Source organism: Hermetia illucens, chromosome 2 (assembly GCF_905115235.1).
Source record: "Hermetia illucens chromosome 2, iHerIll2.2.curated.20191125, whole genome shotgun sequence".
NCBI lineage: Eukaryota > Metazoa > Arthropoda > Insecta > Diptera > Stratiomyidae > Hermetia > Hermetia illucens.
In genome coordinates, this window is record NC_051850.1 from 134,578,829 (window position 1) to 134,595,585 (window position 16,757).

At 38.3% G+C, this 16,757-nt stretch overlaps 1 protein-coding gene across 4 annotated transcripts in view; it reads left to right on the top strand.

The window, feature by feature from the left end:
* LOC119647418 (capon-like protein) overlaps nucleotides 1-16,757 on the top strand; it is a 389,473-nt gene that overhangs the window by 302,184 nt on the left and 70,532 nt on the right. For 2 of the 4 annotated variants that reach the window (XM_038048307.1, XM_038048304.1), the window contains exons 2-3: nucleotides 15,149-16,414; nucleotides 16,581-16,719. In XM_038048307.1, the coding sequence (XP_037904235.1) occupies nucleotides 15,302-16,414; nucleotides 16,581-16,719 (1,252 nt within the window). In that variant the 5' untranslated portion in view covers nucleotides 15,149-15,301. The remainder of the gene's footprint in view (nucleotides 1-15,148; nucleotides 16,415-16,580; nucleotides 16,720-16,757) is intronic. The other 2 variants (XM_038048308.1, XM_038048306.1) reach the window with 1 other exon arrangement.

Below are 16,757 nucleotides of genomic sequence, written 5' to 3' on the forward strand. Positions count from 1 at the left end.
TTTACCCTTCAAATTAAACGTAAACATTTACCCCTTGGTTGCTTCTGCTGACATAATGAGTAGTTGTTAGTTCGAACACACACAACCGTGTCTGAGGGCGGGTGACCCTTAAAACGTTTTCAAAACTTCCTCGAACATTACAATGTTATACCGTTAAATGGGCAATGGTACCCCATGAAACGTTTCCCAGTGGAAGAGTTTTTCCACAAGTCGTCGAAACAACCACTAGTAATACTTTTTGCTTCTTCTTTTTCACCATGAATTTACACTTACTAATTCACATGCAACAAATTAATTAAAAGGATTTTAAAAAATTGGGAACAATTGAGATTTAAATTACATCAATTATATAATTATGTCAACCGTTGGGCTACAAAAGTTCTTCAGAGAGAAAACAACAAACAACTGAAGATTCCAACTTTCGGTTTTTCAACTTATTTTTCTAATTCTGGAGATTTCTAAATGTCGAGTTTGCAAATAGCCCAAAGATGTTAGATCAGAGGATCTCTTTCTCTCTTTCGACATCATGACTGTTAAATGGCGATTTTGTTCAATTTGTTCCATCAACTTGTTCAGTTATAGCCCAACTAGAGCGAGGTACGTTTTCTACATTAAACTTTTCAGATCGAAACAGAGCGACTTGCTTCCTCGCAGTAGTTTCCGACCTTAATCAGAAACGGAAAAAATCTTTCCACACCGTGAGATAAATTTTTCTCTTCACTGTGTTATAATAAAATTGTAGAATTTTTTCAGAAATTCCATTAATTATTGCTTTCAAATAAATCTTGATTCAACCGTCAAATAAAACTGATCATCTGATGAATTAACTGTCAAACATAACAGCGGTAGTTGCTGGATGCAATCATTTTTCTAATTTTATATAAAAATAGGTACACAACCCCAAATACCTGGAGCATTCGATTCCTACTTTTTGTCTGAATCTCAATTGAATTTTGTAGAAAAAAATTTTTTAGTCAAATTATTATTATTTTATTAGTTTTATTTTAAGCGAAAAAATAGTGATAAAACTAAAAGGAGAGCGTTGTATGGCAAAAAAAACTTGGACGCTTAAAATTCAATACAAAGTGAACAAATTCATGGCAGGAAATGAGTTAATTATATTTCGTGGGGGGACCATGACTTGTTAAAATATAGTCACTAAAAGGTTTTCGGTCATTTCTGCAGAAATAGACGCTTTATGTGATTCTTCAAGCCCTTGCTCCTTACTTTGCTCCTCTCCGCAACTCCATTTCGATGTGTGCCCTCTAGTATTCTTTCCGATTTAAATCCAGGCTCTGAGGTGTATAAGGAAGAGTCTTTTTAACATTATAAAATACTCATTCCTTCGCGACCATGGCCGACCATGGATCATTGTCATGGACTAACATTATGTCAGATGGTAAGGTCAATATAGCAACTTCAAAGCGTGCTACCTTAGTATGTCAAAGTATCCCACTTTAGTCAGGTTTTCTTAGATTATATACAGTGACTCTGGTCTTTTAGATACCATAGCGCCCCATATTATGATGCTGCTAGCATCGTGTTTAATTATTGGTTCAATATTACTTCTAAAGGCTTCTAAGGAGTGTCTACTATTCCCCACCACAATTACGGACAATCGGAAACACAAATCTTCAAATTAGACTGAAGCAAAAAATAACGGTTTTGCAAGGCTCCTTCTCTATCTTATTAAAAAGCAAATGAGTATATTCAAGTTATTTTCCAATGTTTCCTTGGGAAAGCAATGCCTTCTTCCATGGAGTAGAGCTACAAAATTCCTGTCTGTGCAGAATATTTGGAACGGTTTAAGGATGAACTGTTACTATACCTTTATTCCCAAATTTTTTTTTGCAACAGATACTGGAATTGTATTGAAGTTGTCCCTTATATCCCGCAAAATCTATCATTTAATTTGCTCCAACAAGATTTACGCATGTTCATCACTACCTGCTTTGCAAGCATTGAAGCCAGCATTTTTCGAACTTTTTTAATACTTAAGTGGACTTCCTTGTTTCTATTATTTGAGCTATTTTCTCAATATTTTTATTATTATTACAATTTTTAATGATCAGCACCTCTGAGTTGCAGGAGAACTCCTTATTGTGTTTTAGGCCCTTTAACGGACGAAACTTGGAACAAATGAATTGTTGCCGTAGAAACCAGGAACACCAGTCATTCTAAGCGCAGCACGAAATATCATGGTACCTTCTTTTGGACCAGTAATAATTTTTATTTGAGTTCGATAAATTCACACTTTTTAATAATAATTCTGTGTAATGAGATCTTTCTTAATAAAAAACTGCTGACGCAGAAGGATGAGGGCGAGTCTCCCGCGCCTAAACATGAAACAAATTGTACCTATTGGTCCCCCAGGCTGGAGGCTGGGTAGGGTTGATAACTCTACACGGAAAACCGATGTTACGAAGCCACGAAAGGTGCCTCAGTAAGGATGGAATTTACAATGACGAACCCGGCATCAAAAATGGAATAAAGATTTGCACATTTTTTCATGGAAGGTGCGCCGCCTATACAGAGACAATGCTGTTCAGCAACTAGCCGATACCCTATCCCAATGTAAGGCTGATGTAACAGGATGGCAAGAGATGCACTGGACAAGGACCGGTTTCCTAGAGAAGAGCCCCTGCCCCATATATTATAGTCGCCATCCAGTAAACCATGTGCTCGGAGTAGATTTCTTAGTCGGCCAAAAAATGAAACCTGCTGTTATTGGTCTTGAAAATATTAGCGAAAGGCTGTTCACTCTGCGTTTGCGAAGCAAATATAGAAAAATAACCCTCGTTAACTTTCACGCCCTACAGAGGAGACTGCAGAGTCGAAGAATGATACATTCTATGATACGATGCAGCTGTGCGGCCCCTCGAAGCCTATCCCAGGTTCACGCCCTGCAGAGGAGGCTGCAGAGTTGAAGAATATTACATTCTACAATGTAGCTGAACGGACCCTCGAAGCCTATCCCAGGTATGATATCAAAATCATACTTGGAGATTTTAACAGTCAAGTAGGGACGGATCCGGTATTCAAGCGGTACATCGGTTCCCATAGCTTACATGAGGATACCAATGATAACGGACCGTGAACTATTTGGTTAACAGTATCGCACGAAATGTTTGTTGGAAGTACCTGATTTGCTCGGAAAGCAGTCCACAAACACACATGAGTCTCTCCAGACTGGCCCACTTTCAACCAAATTGACCGCGTGCTGATTGAATGTGCCACCTCTCAGTCTTTATGAATGTCAGAACTTATATGCCCCCCTTAAGCATGGAAGAAACAATGAGTGCAATTCATCGCCTTAAAAATCATAAGTCGCCAGAAGCCGATGGAATTGTAGCCGAACTGGTTAAATATAGAGGCGACCAACTAAACCACGTGATTTTTCAACTGATACTCTAGGTGTGGGAAAGCGAATCAATGTCTGACGAATGTCAATGTTGCATTATCTGTTCCATACATAAAAAGGGAGATGTCACGCAGTATAGCAATTATAGAGATATCAAGTTGATCAGTACCAGCTATAAGATATTCTCCGCTATCTTGCTAGGCCGGATAGCCCAATTCGCCCAGAACGTCATTGGCTCATACCAAAGAGACTTCACTCCAAGCAAACTATCAACGGATCAACTTTTCTCTGTGTGGCAAGCGATGGAAAAACTGTTGGAATATGAATATCCCTTCATCGATTTTAAGGCCGCCTATAATAGCATAGGCAGGGTAAAACTGTACACGGCCATGAGAGAATTCGGTATTCCGGCGAAATTGATGGGACTGACAAGGCTGACCTTGACCAATGTGCGAGGCCCGATAAAAGCAGTAGGATCACTCTCGCGACCATTTCACATTAACAACGGTCTACGACAAGGGGATGCCTTATCATGCGTCCTCTTTAAACTGGCTCTCGAGAAAGTGATTCCCGATGCAGATGTGAATGCATGAGGCATTATGCTCTTTAAGTCTTCCTAACTACTGGCCTATGCTGACAATATTGAAATTGTGGGAAGAACAACTCGGGATATACAGTCTACCTTCATCCTGACCGAGCAGGCGGCGTGACATTTTGGGCTGCACATTAATGAAGGCAAGACGAAGTACATAGTGGTAACATCAGCACCAAAAACTAAAGAGCGAACAACATCGAATCGCACTCGCCAAACGAAACCAATAAAGATACGAGACTACAACTTTGAAATCGTTGAAAATTTATCTTATTTAGGGTCGAAAATCCGAACCTGTAACAGCTATGGCGATCAAATCCGCGGACGGTTGTTGGCTGCCAACAGAGGTTACAAAACCTGTTTCGCTCGAAAAGTCTCACTATAGACTTAAAATTCTAACTGTGCAAGACTTTGATCTTGCCATTGTATTCCTTGGAGACTTGGATTCGTAACAAGAAAAATTGCAAACTTTTTGCCGCGTTGGAGGGAAGAATCCTTCGAAGAAATCTTTGGCCCCCCCACAAGAGGATAGACGATTCCGCAGCATCTATAACGATGAAATGTCTGATCGACACCACGTCCGTCTAATTGTGGATAAAATCGACCTCAACAGGTTGCGGTACTTAATCCGTATAGGTGAGGATGATCCAGCCCGGAAAGTCTATAAGGGCAATATCTATGGTAAAAAAAGAAGGCGAGTCAGACCCTGCTTGAGATGGAGCGATAGTATACAGTCTGGAGTTCCTTACTAAGAGAGGCTTGGATCGGATACCGATTGTTGCGCCGTTTATGATGATGAATAAAAATATGGTAGGAAACTAATGGCAAAAAACACTCATAATTTTTTTTTTTTTCATAATATGTAGGTCTATGAATGAAGCCAGAGAAAACTGAACTCTCCTCAAATCCATCATCAGACAGGAATTCTAAACAAATTCCCTTTCTGCACTAGATGCAGCAATATGAACAAATTGCAATATCTGCACGGAAAACATTGAAAGCTCGTCGTTACATGGGATGCATGTTTGTTTGAAATATGGCGCCATGCGAACGTAAGCGGAACAAATGCAACGTCATCCTATCTATCTTTCATGCGTGTATAATACATGATTCTAAATTTAATGAAAAACAAAAGGCGCATATGCTTACAGGATATTTTCCCTAAATTCCAAACAAACTATCATAATTGCCCGTCTCACCGCAGAAGCTTATAATTTGCCAAAAAGTAAACTCATAACAAACGCATTACAAGTAGTTCATGAAATGTAAATATTTAGTTAATACATGATAAATTTTCATATATTTCCGCAAAGTATCCAAAAAGATATCGGAGGACGTACCCATATTCATTGAAATATAGCATTCACTGGTAATGACTACATAAAATTCATATTTATGGTCCACACTGTTTACATAAATACACCAATTAGGAAACCCTTTAAACAGCCAAGGACAACTAGAAAACATAAAATACGCAAAATTATGTCCAACGCAATATAGTGGGAAATATGGCACAGCAAAAAACACTAATTCTTTCAGTGCTCCTGAGTGAATAAGAGCTTTTTTTGGCAAACAACGGGTAATTACTGTATAATTTCAATCATCCAGTGTTAAATGGCGCAGCATTAACGTGATAATGCGATGAAATAATTTTTAATTGGTGTAGCTGGATAATTTGAGTGCTCATGCTTTGTTGAAAGATGGCCTAAATTGCCAGGAGTCCAGGGTTGAAGATTCACGAGTGGTATTAGGTCGATTATGTTGGATCTATCTAAGGCTGAGAATCATTCTACGCACAGGTAATACATACATAAATTGAGGGACGGTTTGTTTAGGTTAGCCATCGAAGTAAAGAAAATTGGAAGTAATTTATTCACTCCTATTGGTTCAGGCAATCGATTATATCCTTGTCATTTGTTTACATACACCGAATGTGTTCTAAAATAAAATGACAAATCTCTGGAAATTTATTAGTTTTAAACTGCTTGTTATGCTTTTACGACGGCGATTGCCTATTTGTTTAGATTTGTACACATCATCGAGCGAGATTAAATGGATATATGGCCAATTTAAAAATGTTGGTGCCAAACAAAATATGTCAATTCCATCACAACCACCATACGCTCTCAACTGCACCGTTAAATGCCCCCATAGAAACTATCGAGGTCGAGACATAGTGCGTTAGACAAGTGTTGATTTCAGGTGCAATGATTCAAGACCTAATTTTAAATTTATTTACTCTTGTTGTCACTAGTGCCCCCTTAAAATTATTGAAAGAAGACACTGCACCAAACTATCGACAGCTTTTAAGTCACTAATAGATTGTAAGTGAATTTCTTTTATTAGCCGCGGTAAAATTATTATTTTTTTCAGTTATTTTCGTCATCGTGAAAATGGACTGACTTTTCAATTTCTAGCTTGCCAGACAGCGAAGAGGATTCTATACGCTCAATAGATGTACATTAATATATCATACATTTGAATTTTCCGTCATTTTAGTGCGCAATTTCACAGTCGACTTGCTTCTCAAAAATAATGAACAGCATACATGAAAATCAAGTAAAAGTGTTGTTGAATATTACAAAAATTCCACACATGACTTAAGATAAAATTAGGTAGTTGTCTTTCATCTATTTTTATCGAAAAATAACGAATATTGACTTCAACCAATTATTTTCTTTTCGATGGACTACGCCAGGCTAATTTTCTCGTTCTTGAATTCGCCCCTTTCTATAGTTGGTAGTCTATGATTGGTTCAATATGAAGTGAAAATAAGTGCTAACGGGCGTCATCAGCACATTCTTTCAAGACCTATTGTCGATTCGCAAAATAAACACTCCTTTTTGCAGCACATGTTTTTTGTCTAAAAATAGAAGTAACTAAATTAGAAATGAATGTAACAACTGATTTCACAATGCTTATGCTGCTTTGACATTGGAATTTAGTTTTAGGAAATTTCATACGAAAACATGTAACACTTAGTTTCCGTATTCTGAAACGCCATAACTCGGACAGCATTTGAAACAGGAAGGTGCTCTAGCTATTCCTATACTATATTGACAATTATCCAGGTTTCCTACAGCATCACAAGTAATCGACAGTGAGGCTTTAATTAGGCAGAGTAACAGAGCCTCCATCCCGAAAAACTGAAGATTTTCCAGTTTTTCAAGTTCAATGACCGATAGGAAAATGTAGAGTTTGTGGGCTATATTTTGCTGTTTATTTAAGTGTATAGTAAAGTCAATACATGCATACAATTTGACAGTTCTCAACTTCATTGATTTTGCCTCTGGTATCATACAATCGAAGCAATTGACGCTTCTTAAAAGCCCTCCAAGTACCTATCCAAACGTTCGGATTTTTTATAGTCTGCCGGTAAATTTGCATACTTCGATAACGCTCCCCTCACTCTATCTTGCCTGATTACTCTCCAATTTACTAGAGACCATTAGCAGATGTTCGGCCTGGAAAACAGAATCTGTTTTGAAAATATAGTCACAATAAACAATTGATTTTTTCAATATGATTTTCCATTAGTTCAACCAAATAATAGCTTTTTGCATTAACAACGACTAAACTTTTTTTAATAAAAAAATGTGTGTTTTAAAACAATTAAGATCTTTATTTGGCATCAAAAAAAAAGTAAATACCACACATACAAAGAGTTATGGAAAATGGCATTGTTCATGATTCTACGGGTTTTTCAGAGATTTTGAAATAAAGAATTTGACAACAAATGTTCACCTCCAAGTTAACTATGTTCTAGAATTATTGTCATAGACCAGAAACATAGCATAATGCCGAAGGAAAAAGTATAAAGATTAACATGAACGTGAACACAAACGTTGACGATTCGCTGAAATGCCTCTCAACTCCCCTAGGACTTTTGGAGAACCTTCCACTCCTCATTTACTGTTCTGTGCCAAATGTACGTGCGGTGACGCATTCGTCGGCTATCTAGGAGGGTGGGTTCCACTGCATAATGAAATTACTACCCTTTCTTATGGCGTGATCTTTCCGTTGCCACTTCCGCCTTCTAATCAACTCGTCCACAAGAAGCTTGACTGTGCGCCGACCAGCTTTTTAGTTACAATGGTGGTCACTTTTCATGTGCTTCCTCCATGGAGCAATACCGATTAAATATTAGCACAGAGCAGTCTCAACTTGATCCTGGCGTTGAGATAACTGTATTTCCAAATTTTTGACAAGCCTCCCACTTTCCAAATTTGGAGCCATTTGACCAAGTTTCATGGGAAAAGATGATATCATCCATTGTACTTCTCCAAGTCCCTGAACCAAGGCAACGTGAAGAACGTCACCGATAACAAAAAGAAATAATATTGATGACGAGATGTATTCCTGGCGGACTCCGCTTGAGATAATGACTGTAAGTTTCTTCGGAATGTCCCTCTTGTGTAAAGCAATCCAGGGGCAGGGAATAATTTGAGCGTATCTTTAAACCCGAACTCATAGGCTGGAGTGTTGTGTGTGACCTATTCATTGCAATTTGGGATTCCGAGATTCGCAGGATTCTAGCTCACAAAATGTTGTCACTTTTAGCCGCTTTTAACACGAATCAGAAAATCTTTTTGTTGAATCTTCGACCCCCAGCTCACAGCGGCGCCACTATTGCGGTGGGGTGGATTCGTTAAGTTAATAGTGATACCTACAGACTGTGGGTGAAATTTTCTTCCCTAGCCGTTCAAATTATTGCGCCGCTCCACCCTTTCTTCTTAAAATAATTTGAGACAAGGAGGTTTATATTTTCGACAGTAAGTTTTTCCCTGCAAATAAAACTACCTTTCTAAGCGAACACTCGTTATGGTCCCAAAAAAAACACCCTTATATATAATAGTTCTGTTCTAAACTATTGGGTGAATTTGACATTGGAAATAGTACGTTTAGGTGGACCGCTTATGGAAATAGGACAACACCCTTGACACATTAGCATAGAAATTTAGCGGCCACTTTTTGAAGGTTCCCTCATATATTATCGAGTCTGTATATGCGCATGTGACATTCTTTCAATTGTTTTAAATAGCACTGGTTCCAGGTATGTCCTTGCGGCTTTGTGATGCCATCCTTGCCCAATACAGTATTTACCAAACTACTTGCACATTTTGAACGATCCCTAGCAATTATCTATGTGAGCCGAATCAATTTGTATTATAATGAACGGAAAAAAATCATTCGGATTGAGTATAGTGAACCAAGAAAATCGACCAATCCCAAAATATAAAAAAAGCTGGCGGAAGCTGATTATGCAAAACCACCAGCACTCAAATGCAGCTCCACTGGAGAGTTCCGCTGAAGCGAGTTTGCACTGTTCTGTGCTAGGCAAGGTCACATTCACCAATGAGGGAGAGAATGGAGATGCATTACGTTAATCCACTTTTATATAACTCAGAAGAAACGCCAAAAAGTAAACCAAAATTAAAAAGAAGCCATTTTGCTTAGTTGTATTTAGTTTAGTTTGGTAGGGGAATCGCAGCTTCGAGCATCGAGGCCTTTTGTTATGCGTATTGTACTGGCCCCTAAGATCATCTATCCAATGGATTCCACCTGCGGCGCTCGCAGGCTTTTGTGAATCGAAGCATAGAGAGAGAAATTGCGCAGATTATTCAACCTTATCTAGGTATCGTTTTAGGTCTGAGGACCCCGCTTTCTCTTCTCGTTTTAGGTCTGAGGACCCTGCTTTCTCTTCTTCTTCACATTGACTATATATAGCCGAGGCTACACCCCAACTTTCTTCTAATTTAAGTGCGGTGCAATGCCTAGTTAGTAGCCTTATCAGGATTTTCATATTGAACTTCTTAAGGGACAATAGAAATGCCGCTCTAGAAACGTTTGCCTGCCGGTTGGAATCTGCTCGTCCAACTGCGTGAATTTGTGCAATTTTACATTTCAGAGCAGACTTGATAGATTCGGATCGGGATGACTGAATACCAAATGCTGACTGTAGTCTCACCATTGTGATAGCAGATTTTGGCGAATTAGTCTGTCAGCCTGCTAATTGACAGTGGTGTCCAAGTGTCCGAATTTATTAAATCAGTTTCTTTCACTCGGCCAAGCTTCAGCAGCAACTAGTGGCATCATCACATCTACTGGTTGCTACTATCTAGTGGTGATAACATTGCCCAATAAATTAGCAAATATGTCGTGAAGTATGGCCTTTATTTTTCCAAGAATTCGAGCCAGTTCTATAATCGCGTTTCCGCGAACCCTCTGCCACGATCCGTCTTTCATGACTGTCGGTGAATATTATTAAGCCGGTAATCCCAGAAGACTCATCTTCCTCAAAAAATTAATTCTAAAATACAATAAGAAAATATAATTAAATAGAAAAGAGAGAAAAGAAAAATAAATAAAATGGGAGGAAAATTACAATAAATGAAATTAAAAGAAAGAAATACACTTACCGGTTATGGTGATATTTTCCCTAAAAGTTCTCAGAGTAGTAACTACGATTTTCAAATTAAAAGAAGTAGCGTTTCAAATTGTTTCCCTACCATTGAAATTACAAAAATTCTTTTCAATAGTCCTTTCTAGTTCCTCGTACTGCAAAGATTTATAGTTAACTCTCTCCAATCTATATATATTCTTTTGGTGTTTCTGAAAACGTAAAGTAAGCTTAAATATAGCAGACATAATTGTAATGATTCTTATTAACATGCGAAGTTGTTAAAATTGATCACCAATGACAACTATAATTGTACGAGGTTACCTCTGTAAAATCTGATCGATACAAAGCAGAGTTTAACAACCCGTACTGAACCTCTCCTGTGGTCATTTGGGCTTGCGTCCGCCATTGGTTAAGCATGCTCTCATCAATGTACCTCTGCCTTCGTGATAAGTATAGCTGGCTCAAATTTTTTGGGCCGCTGAGAAATACATATTTTCACACCGATCACCTTGAAGATGCAAAAATTCGTAGTATTTGTAATGCTTAATGTTTCAGACCATTTTTCGTTGGATTCTTATGTACACGAAACCATTTTGAACAGAATCTTCAGCATTTTTAAATGCATCAGCAAAGAAACAATTTTTGGTGTGTTTTGGAAGGGCGCGCGATAAACAAATTTGAACTCAGCAAGAAATAAAACTATCCCTAGAATATTCGTGGTGATTTGCCAAACGTAAGTTACGAGTGAAATGATTTATTTGCTAGCATATATGGCCCCCACTACACGACATTTTGAATTACAGAGGATACTAAATACCAAAAAGAAGGGGCTGCGATGACCTGGTGCCGTCCACCGATTCAGATGCGTCGCTCCCACTTTTTTGCCAATTAAAAAGGAGCCCGCCAAAATTGAAATAAATTTTGCACTCAATCGATACCAGTGTTTTCGTGCTTTTGGTTTTTTGCCTCTCATTGGAGGTAAACCCCCAAAAGCATACACTGCATGTCGATTTCTAAGCATTAAAGCTAATCGCGATAAAGGGCTGGTTCAGAGTTTATTGACAATTTTAAGGCAGAAATAGACTTTTAGTAAAATTATTCTCTACCTAGATAAAATCTTCAAATTATTTGTTCGGCAAAGCCAGAAAGAATTAAAGAGCTACCGTCTTCGTTTTATCCCGAAGAAATGGTGGTCCCAACCGTATAAAAAGAAATAATAAATAAAAGAAAAATAAAATGCTGAGATCAGAGAATGAGATAAATAAAGTATATTTGGAGTTATACCCCTATGCTAGAACCCATCTGATTTCTCTTGATGACAGGTCCCGCGACAGGCCGACTAAGAAACAAAATGATTGCGTCCTAAGCCTCGGAGAAATGCTAGGGTCTGCAGCTCGATGCGGTAAGACAGACGTTGGTCCTTTCCAGATATTGGCAAGGGTTCTGGACGCATTAACGGTAGCAGGAAAAAATAAAATAAAAACCGAGCCGACTCCACTTGTGAAAAGGACAAAGACTAAAAAAGAAAAATAAATGCGCGAAACATCATTGATTTTTCCAGGTCAGCCAAGGGAACAACTAATCATATCATACCACCGGTACTCGATAATCGTCCGTGCCACTTCTACTAGAAGGAACGGTAGATGTAATGAGCGATGCATTACGTTATACATCGACACGGACATCACGAACCGATATATGGGCACTATCAACCCTCTACTGGTTAGTGTGATATTTGGATCGTGCTCGATGATGGTAATGTGATATTACACCTTAAGGTGATATCGCTTTTACGATGTTTCATAAACTTTTACCGATCTCTGTTATTCAGCAACCAACTTCCGTACCATACAACAGTTGAAAACTTTGCAGATTTTTTGCCGTTCATATTCAGGTCCTCAACCGATCATGCGGAACAAAGAACATTGTGACTCCTGCCGGAAGCAACACTATTTCTAGCTTTGCTGCTTACACATATCACTGCATGCGTTCACATTCGTCAGTATCGGCATCGATCCGCAAGTTAGAAACGCATCTAATTGCACACTAGCATACAAAGGCAACTAGCTGCTGAATGCAGAAAGAGAAAAAGTCCAATGAACATTTCTGTTTCTGAAAATATATAAATGTTTAATTAGTAAATAGGGCTTGAAGGGTGCAAGAGGTTTTAAACTTTATTGTCTTTATAACAAATTTCAAAACAAAATTAAAACGATCCTGTAAAATGCAAGTTTAAAATACGCTGATTTTTACTAAGGTGAAGTTGGGAAGGGGAACATAGAACTAGGATAATGCGGAGAATAAAACATACAAGGTAGTTGGAAAAAGGGAAAGGGGTGCTTACAATCAAATGAATTTGCTTTGGAAACAAGCATACCGAAAAAAACGCCGATACGACAGTGTACAGTATGCTAGTTATCCTACTGAGTACTGTACGACAGTGGATACTCTGCACGAATGCCGTAACAACAAGTGATAGAAGGCACAATGGGATTTTGAAATAGGCGCTGGGCTCACATTGGCTCATAGTCTATTCACTCCGTAAATTTTAAACCGATGCCTTCTGGCATGGTTGATATTAAACATTCTAAGGCGCCCATGAACGCAAGTGTAGACCCTACCTCGTCGGTAATTTGTTTTGTCGTTGAGCAACATTTTCGAACCAATTCTTTTAAACCATGCGAGAAATTTTTATGTTCAGATATTCTTCGGCACGTCTATTCACCATATATTTGACCGTTTTCAGAACGAGTATGGGGCTGATAGGGGGAACGAAAGTGGGAGACGCGTCAGCAGCATCACTGAAGAAGGACACATGTTATGTTATATCATGCATAAATCTTTAGTAAAACCGGAAACTTTTTTTTAAGTATTTTATTGAATAATCGATGTACGAATTACTTTGAGGTAAAAACAGTAATATTTAATTTTGAACTCCGTCACGGGAGGATTAGGAAGCGTATAACAAGGAAATCAACAGGTCCCCTCTCTTAAACGACTTTAAAAAATTGCTTCTGTCACCACCTTTAAAAGGATATGGGCCTTTAAAACTGACGTATCCTGATATCATCATTGTAGAGTTTGATTCGCGGGTGATTCCCCTTGCTGGTCTGCAAAAAACTCGGTGCGGTTGCCCCGTCCTAAAAAGTTACGCCACCCGAAAACAGGGTCTATTTTAAAGTCACAAATAGGCTTATTGGTAAAGCAATTATCGTCATGATTTGCAAGAGAGATTTGAGAAGGGCGCGACGTCATAGAAACAAATCTTTTTTGGAGTGCCTTGAATTGTCGAGAGGAAGCCATCGCTCCAATTATCGTGGGACGCTAGAAAACTGGATCCTTCTTTTCCACCTACATATCCTTCACATCTCTCCTCTTTCCACGTATAGGTTGAAAATACAAAATTTATGATGATGATATGAAAACAATTCGAAAACCAAAATCTTGGAGATTTAGGTATGAAAGGTTTCGTTGATAGTTTATCTAATGATATTTGGGTACACGATGGTTTTCGTAGTGGATGTCCGTTGAATATACCCGATATTCAACTCGATGTTATTAAAATTATTAACTTTATTTGAGCGGTATGGCGGATATTTCAGGGCGGCGTTTCTGAGAATGGCTCCTTTATTAAAGTGGCCCACTTTCTGGCCTCTTCACCCCCTCCCCCCCCCCTCCTGGGGTGGAGTTGAAAATTCAACCTTCCCCCCTTTTTTTGTGAAAAGTATTCATTTTTATAGAGCACCATGAACATTAGATATCATACACTTTTCTCTGTTACCCGCTAAAACTGCATTTCGCAAATTGTTAACTTGATATGGCAATGCAAATATTGATCACTTTCACATGGCAATGAGTCACCCATTCCGAAGAACTATACTTTTGCGATTCTCGGTCCTGCCAGTCAATGTCCAAAACGAACGTATAAGTGATCATTGACCGATCGATAAACATATTTTTAGTCCATAACGAAAATATCTAATTATCTCAACAGCATCGCGTCGCCAGTTGTCCTCGAAAAGTTATATTCATTTGCTAAGTCTGCTTTCACGAAAACATAAAATGTTGCAAACGTTGCTTATTTGCTCACCTATAAACTTGATATACCTAAATAAACAGCCATTATTCCGAAAAACCGCGATCTATTTCTAAAAACTTTCACCTATAAACAAATAATTATTTTATATGACCGATCGACAGTTCAACGGGTTGCATTCTGGAACCATTGAATATTTCTTTGCTATTAACGGTTTCATAATAAACAGAATTTCAAATTAAATTGAGACTCAAGTTTGAATAAGCACACGTAAAGATTTATAACTTATTTGAACGCCACGAGAAGTGATTTTGAGCCTTAATGTCTTCGAATTGGCTGCCAGACGATGAGCTTTTGAGAAAATTCAGAGGAAGAATCAATCATGCCCGGAAAGCTGTTTAAATCGCGATGATAGCAGAGTTTTTTATAATTTTGGGTGGTTTTTAATTTTTTGATATCCACAACGCATTGGAGTTGAATGGAGAAGGTTGGAAAACGTGCTTGTAAGCATGGAGTGATTCAAAATACCCTTAGCAAACAATTGGTAGCGATCTGAGTTATTTTTTTATGGCCAACGAACCGAATTATAAACATTTTAGCAATAAAGTTGAGCCAATACTTTCCCCTGTTTTGTAAATCCATGCCATGGTCGAGTGAAACTTGCACACAATTCTAAATAGTTTGGACTTTTATTTTTAGATAGGACAATTTGTGAGTTGTGCATCATATAATAACCAGAAGCAATTCTGTTTCCAGTCAATTAAACACAGTCTTGTTTACAAACATTTCCTCGGGAGGCAGTTGATTAAAGAAAATTAACTCTCAATGTCGTCTGAATGGGCTTATTAGAAAACCTCTGAGCGGTATTGGCCCAAATAAATTTTTCACCCTGTCGAAAAAAGATAGAAAATGATGAGGCAGTATTATCGGGAAGGATCGCCAATAGCTACAGATTTACCAATGAAGCGTCCGAACGACACTTTGAAATACTTGGACGACGTAAACAATGGATTAAAACTGAAAAATGGATCACCCACGACACCACCAAGAAGTCCAATAAGCAAAGCGTTCGAGTTCTTTGCTTGGTATAAAAATCGGAAAAACCCTGACAAAAGTGAAAAAGCTGATAAAAAGAACGATGCTCATCAGCAAAACCACAAAAACTTCTTCAAACATGCCGCAAACGTTCGGGAAATCTTAGCCGATAAGTCAAACAAAACGAAATCCATGAAGACTGAAATACCTCTACAGCGCTACAACACTCTTTCCGGATACTCTAAACGAAATCGCAAGATACCTAGAAATAACAGTTTGGATAACGACGAACTCATTCTGCAGGCTGAAGAGCACTTTGATAACAATATGCTCAGCAAATCTTGGAATGATCGGGGTTCATTCCTCACCAATGCCATGCTCGATGATCACCAAGATGAATATGAAAATATCTCTCCGAAACATCTGAACTCAACCAAGCATATAATTTTCAACGATGAAAATATTGTGTATCTGATACGAAAAGAAAAGCCAGTTCACGGCAAAACTGATCAGAGCAAAGATAAACAGCGCACTATTCAGAGACAAGGTGCAATTGAAGAGAACAATAATTCTATCCATGACAACGGACCTGTGATCAAAGCTAGACTAAAATTAGCAAAAGTCGACTCGCAAGATGACCCAGTAACTAATAACAGTAATAGTACGTCGGTTAAACACAATTCTACCACCAGTAACGCTAACAGTAATAATAACAATAATACTCTAAACAAACCAAGCATTCTCTGTCGGCAAAGTTCATTCAATAAACAACTTTCTGTTGACGCGGCCATTTCACCACGAAAATCCCCTGAACCATCTTCAGAAGGCAGTGATGGATCGAGTGCGAAACCGAGAAAAAAATTATCTTTCCGGGAGCCAGTTGCATCAACCAAACGCGCTGAAATCCAACAATCTTTGGAGCAATCCAGAATAAAACGCCAGACATATCCGAATAATTTGCAATTGTCATATGATTCTGAATTGGAGGTAAAATTTAGTATTAGATTGTTTTGCTTATTTTGTGCTCAGAATCCAAAAGATAATGTTAGAAAACGCTTCTACCGAGTAATAGCCGCCAAAATTGGAACTCAGAAATTATAGTATCTGTATCTGATAGTGGATTTGTTAGTAATTTTTAATTTCTCATTTGCAGTCACAAGCCATGCTTATTGTTAGGACTGTAGGACAAGCGTTCGAAGTATGCCATAATGGACCCGATGGACAGTCTTCGGATGTTATAGAACACGATAGGGCGTCAGACCAATTTAGCGAAGACGGACTGCAGAAAAAAGGTGAGCTCTTTTTCAATACGTAGAATTTTAAAATATGT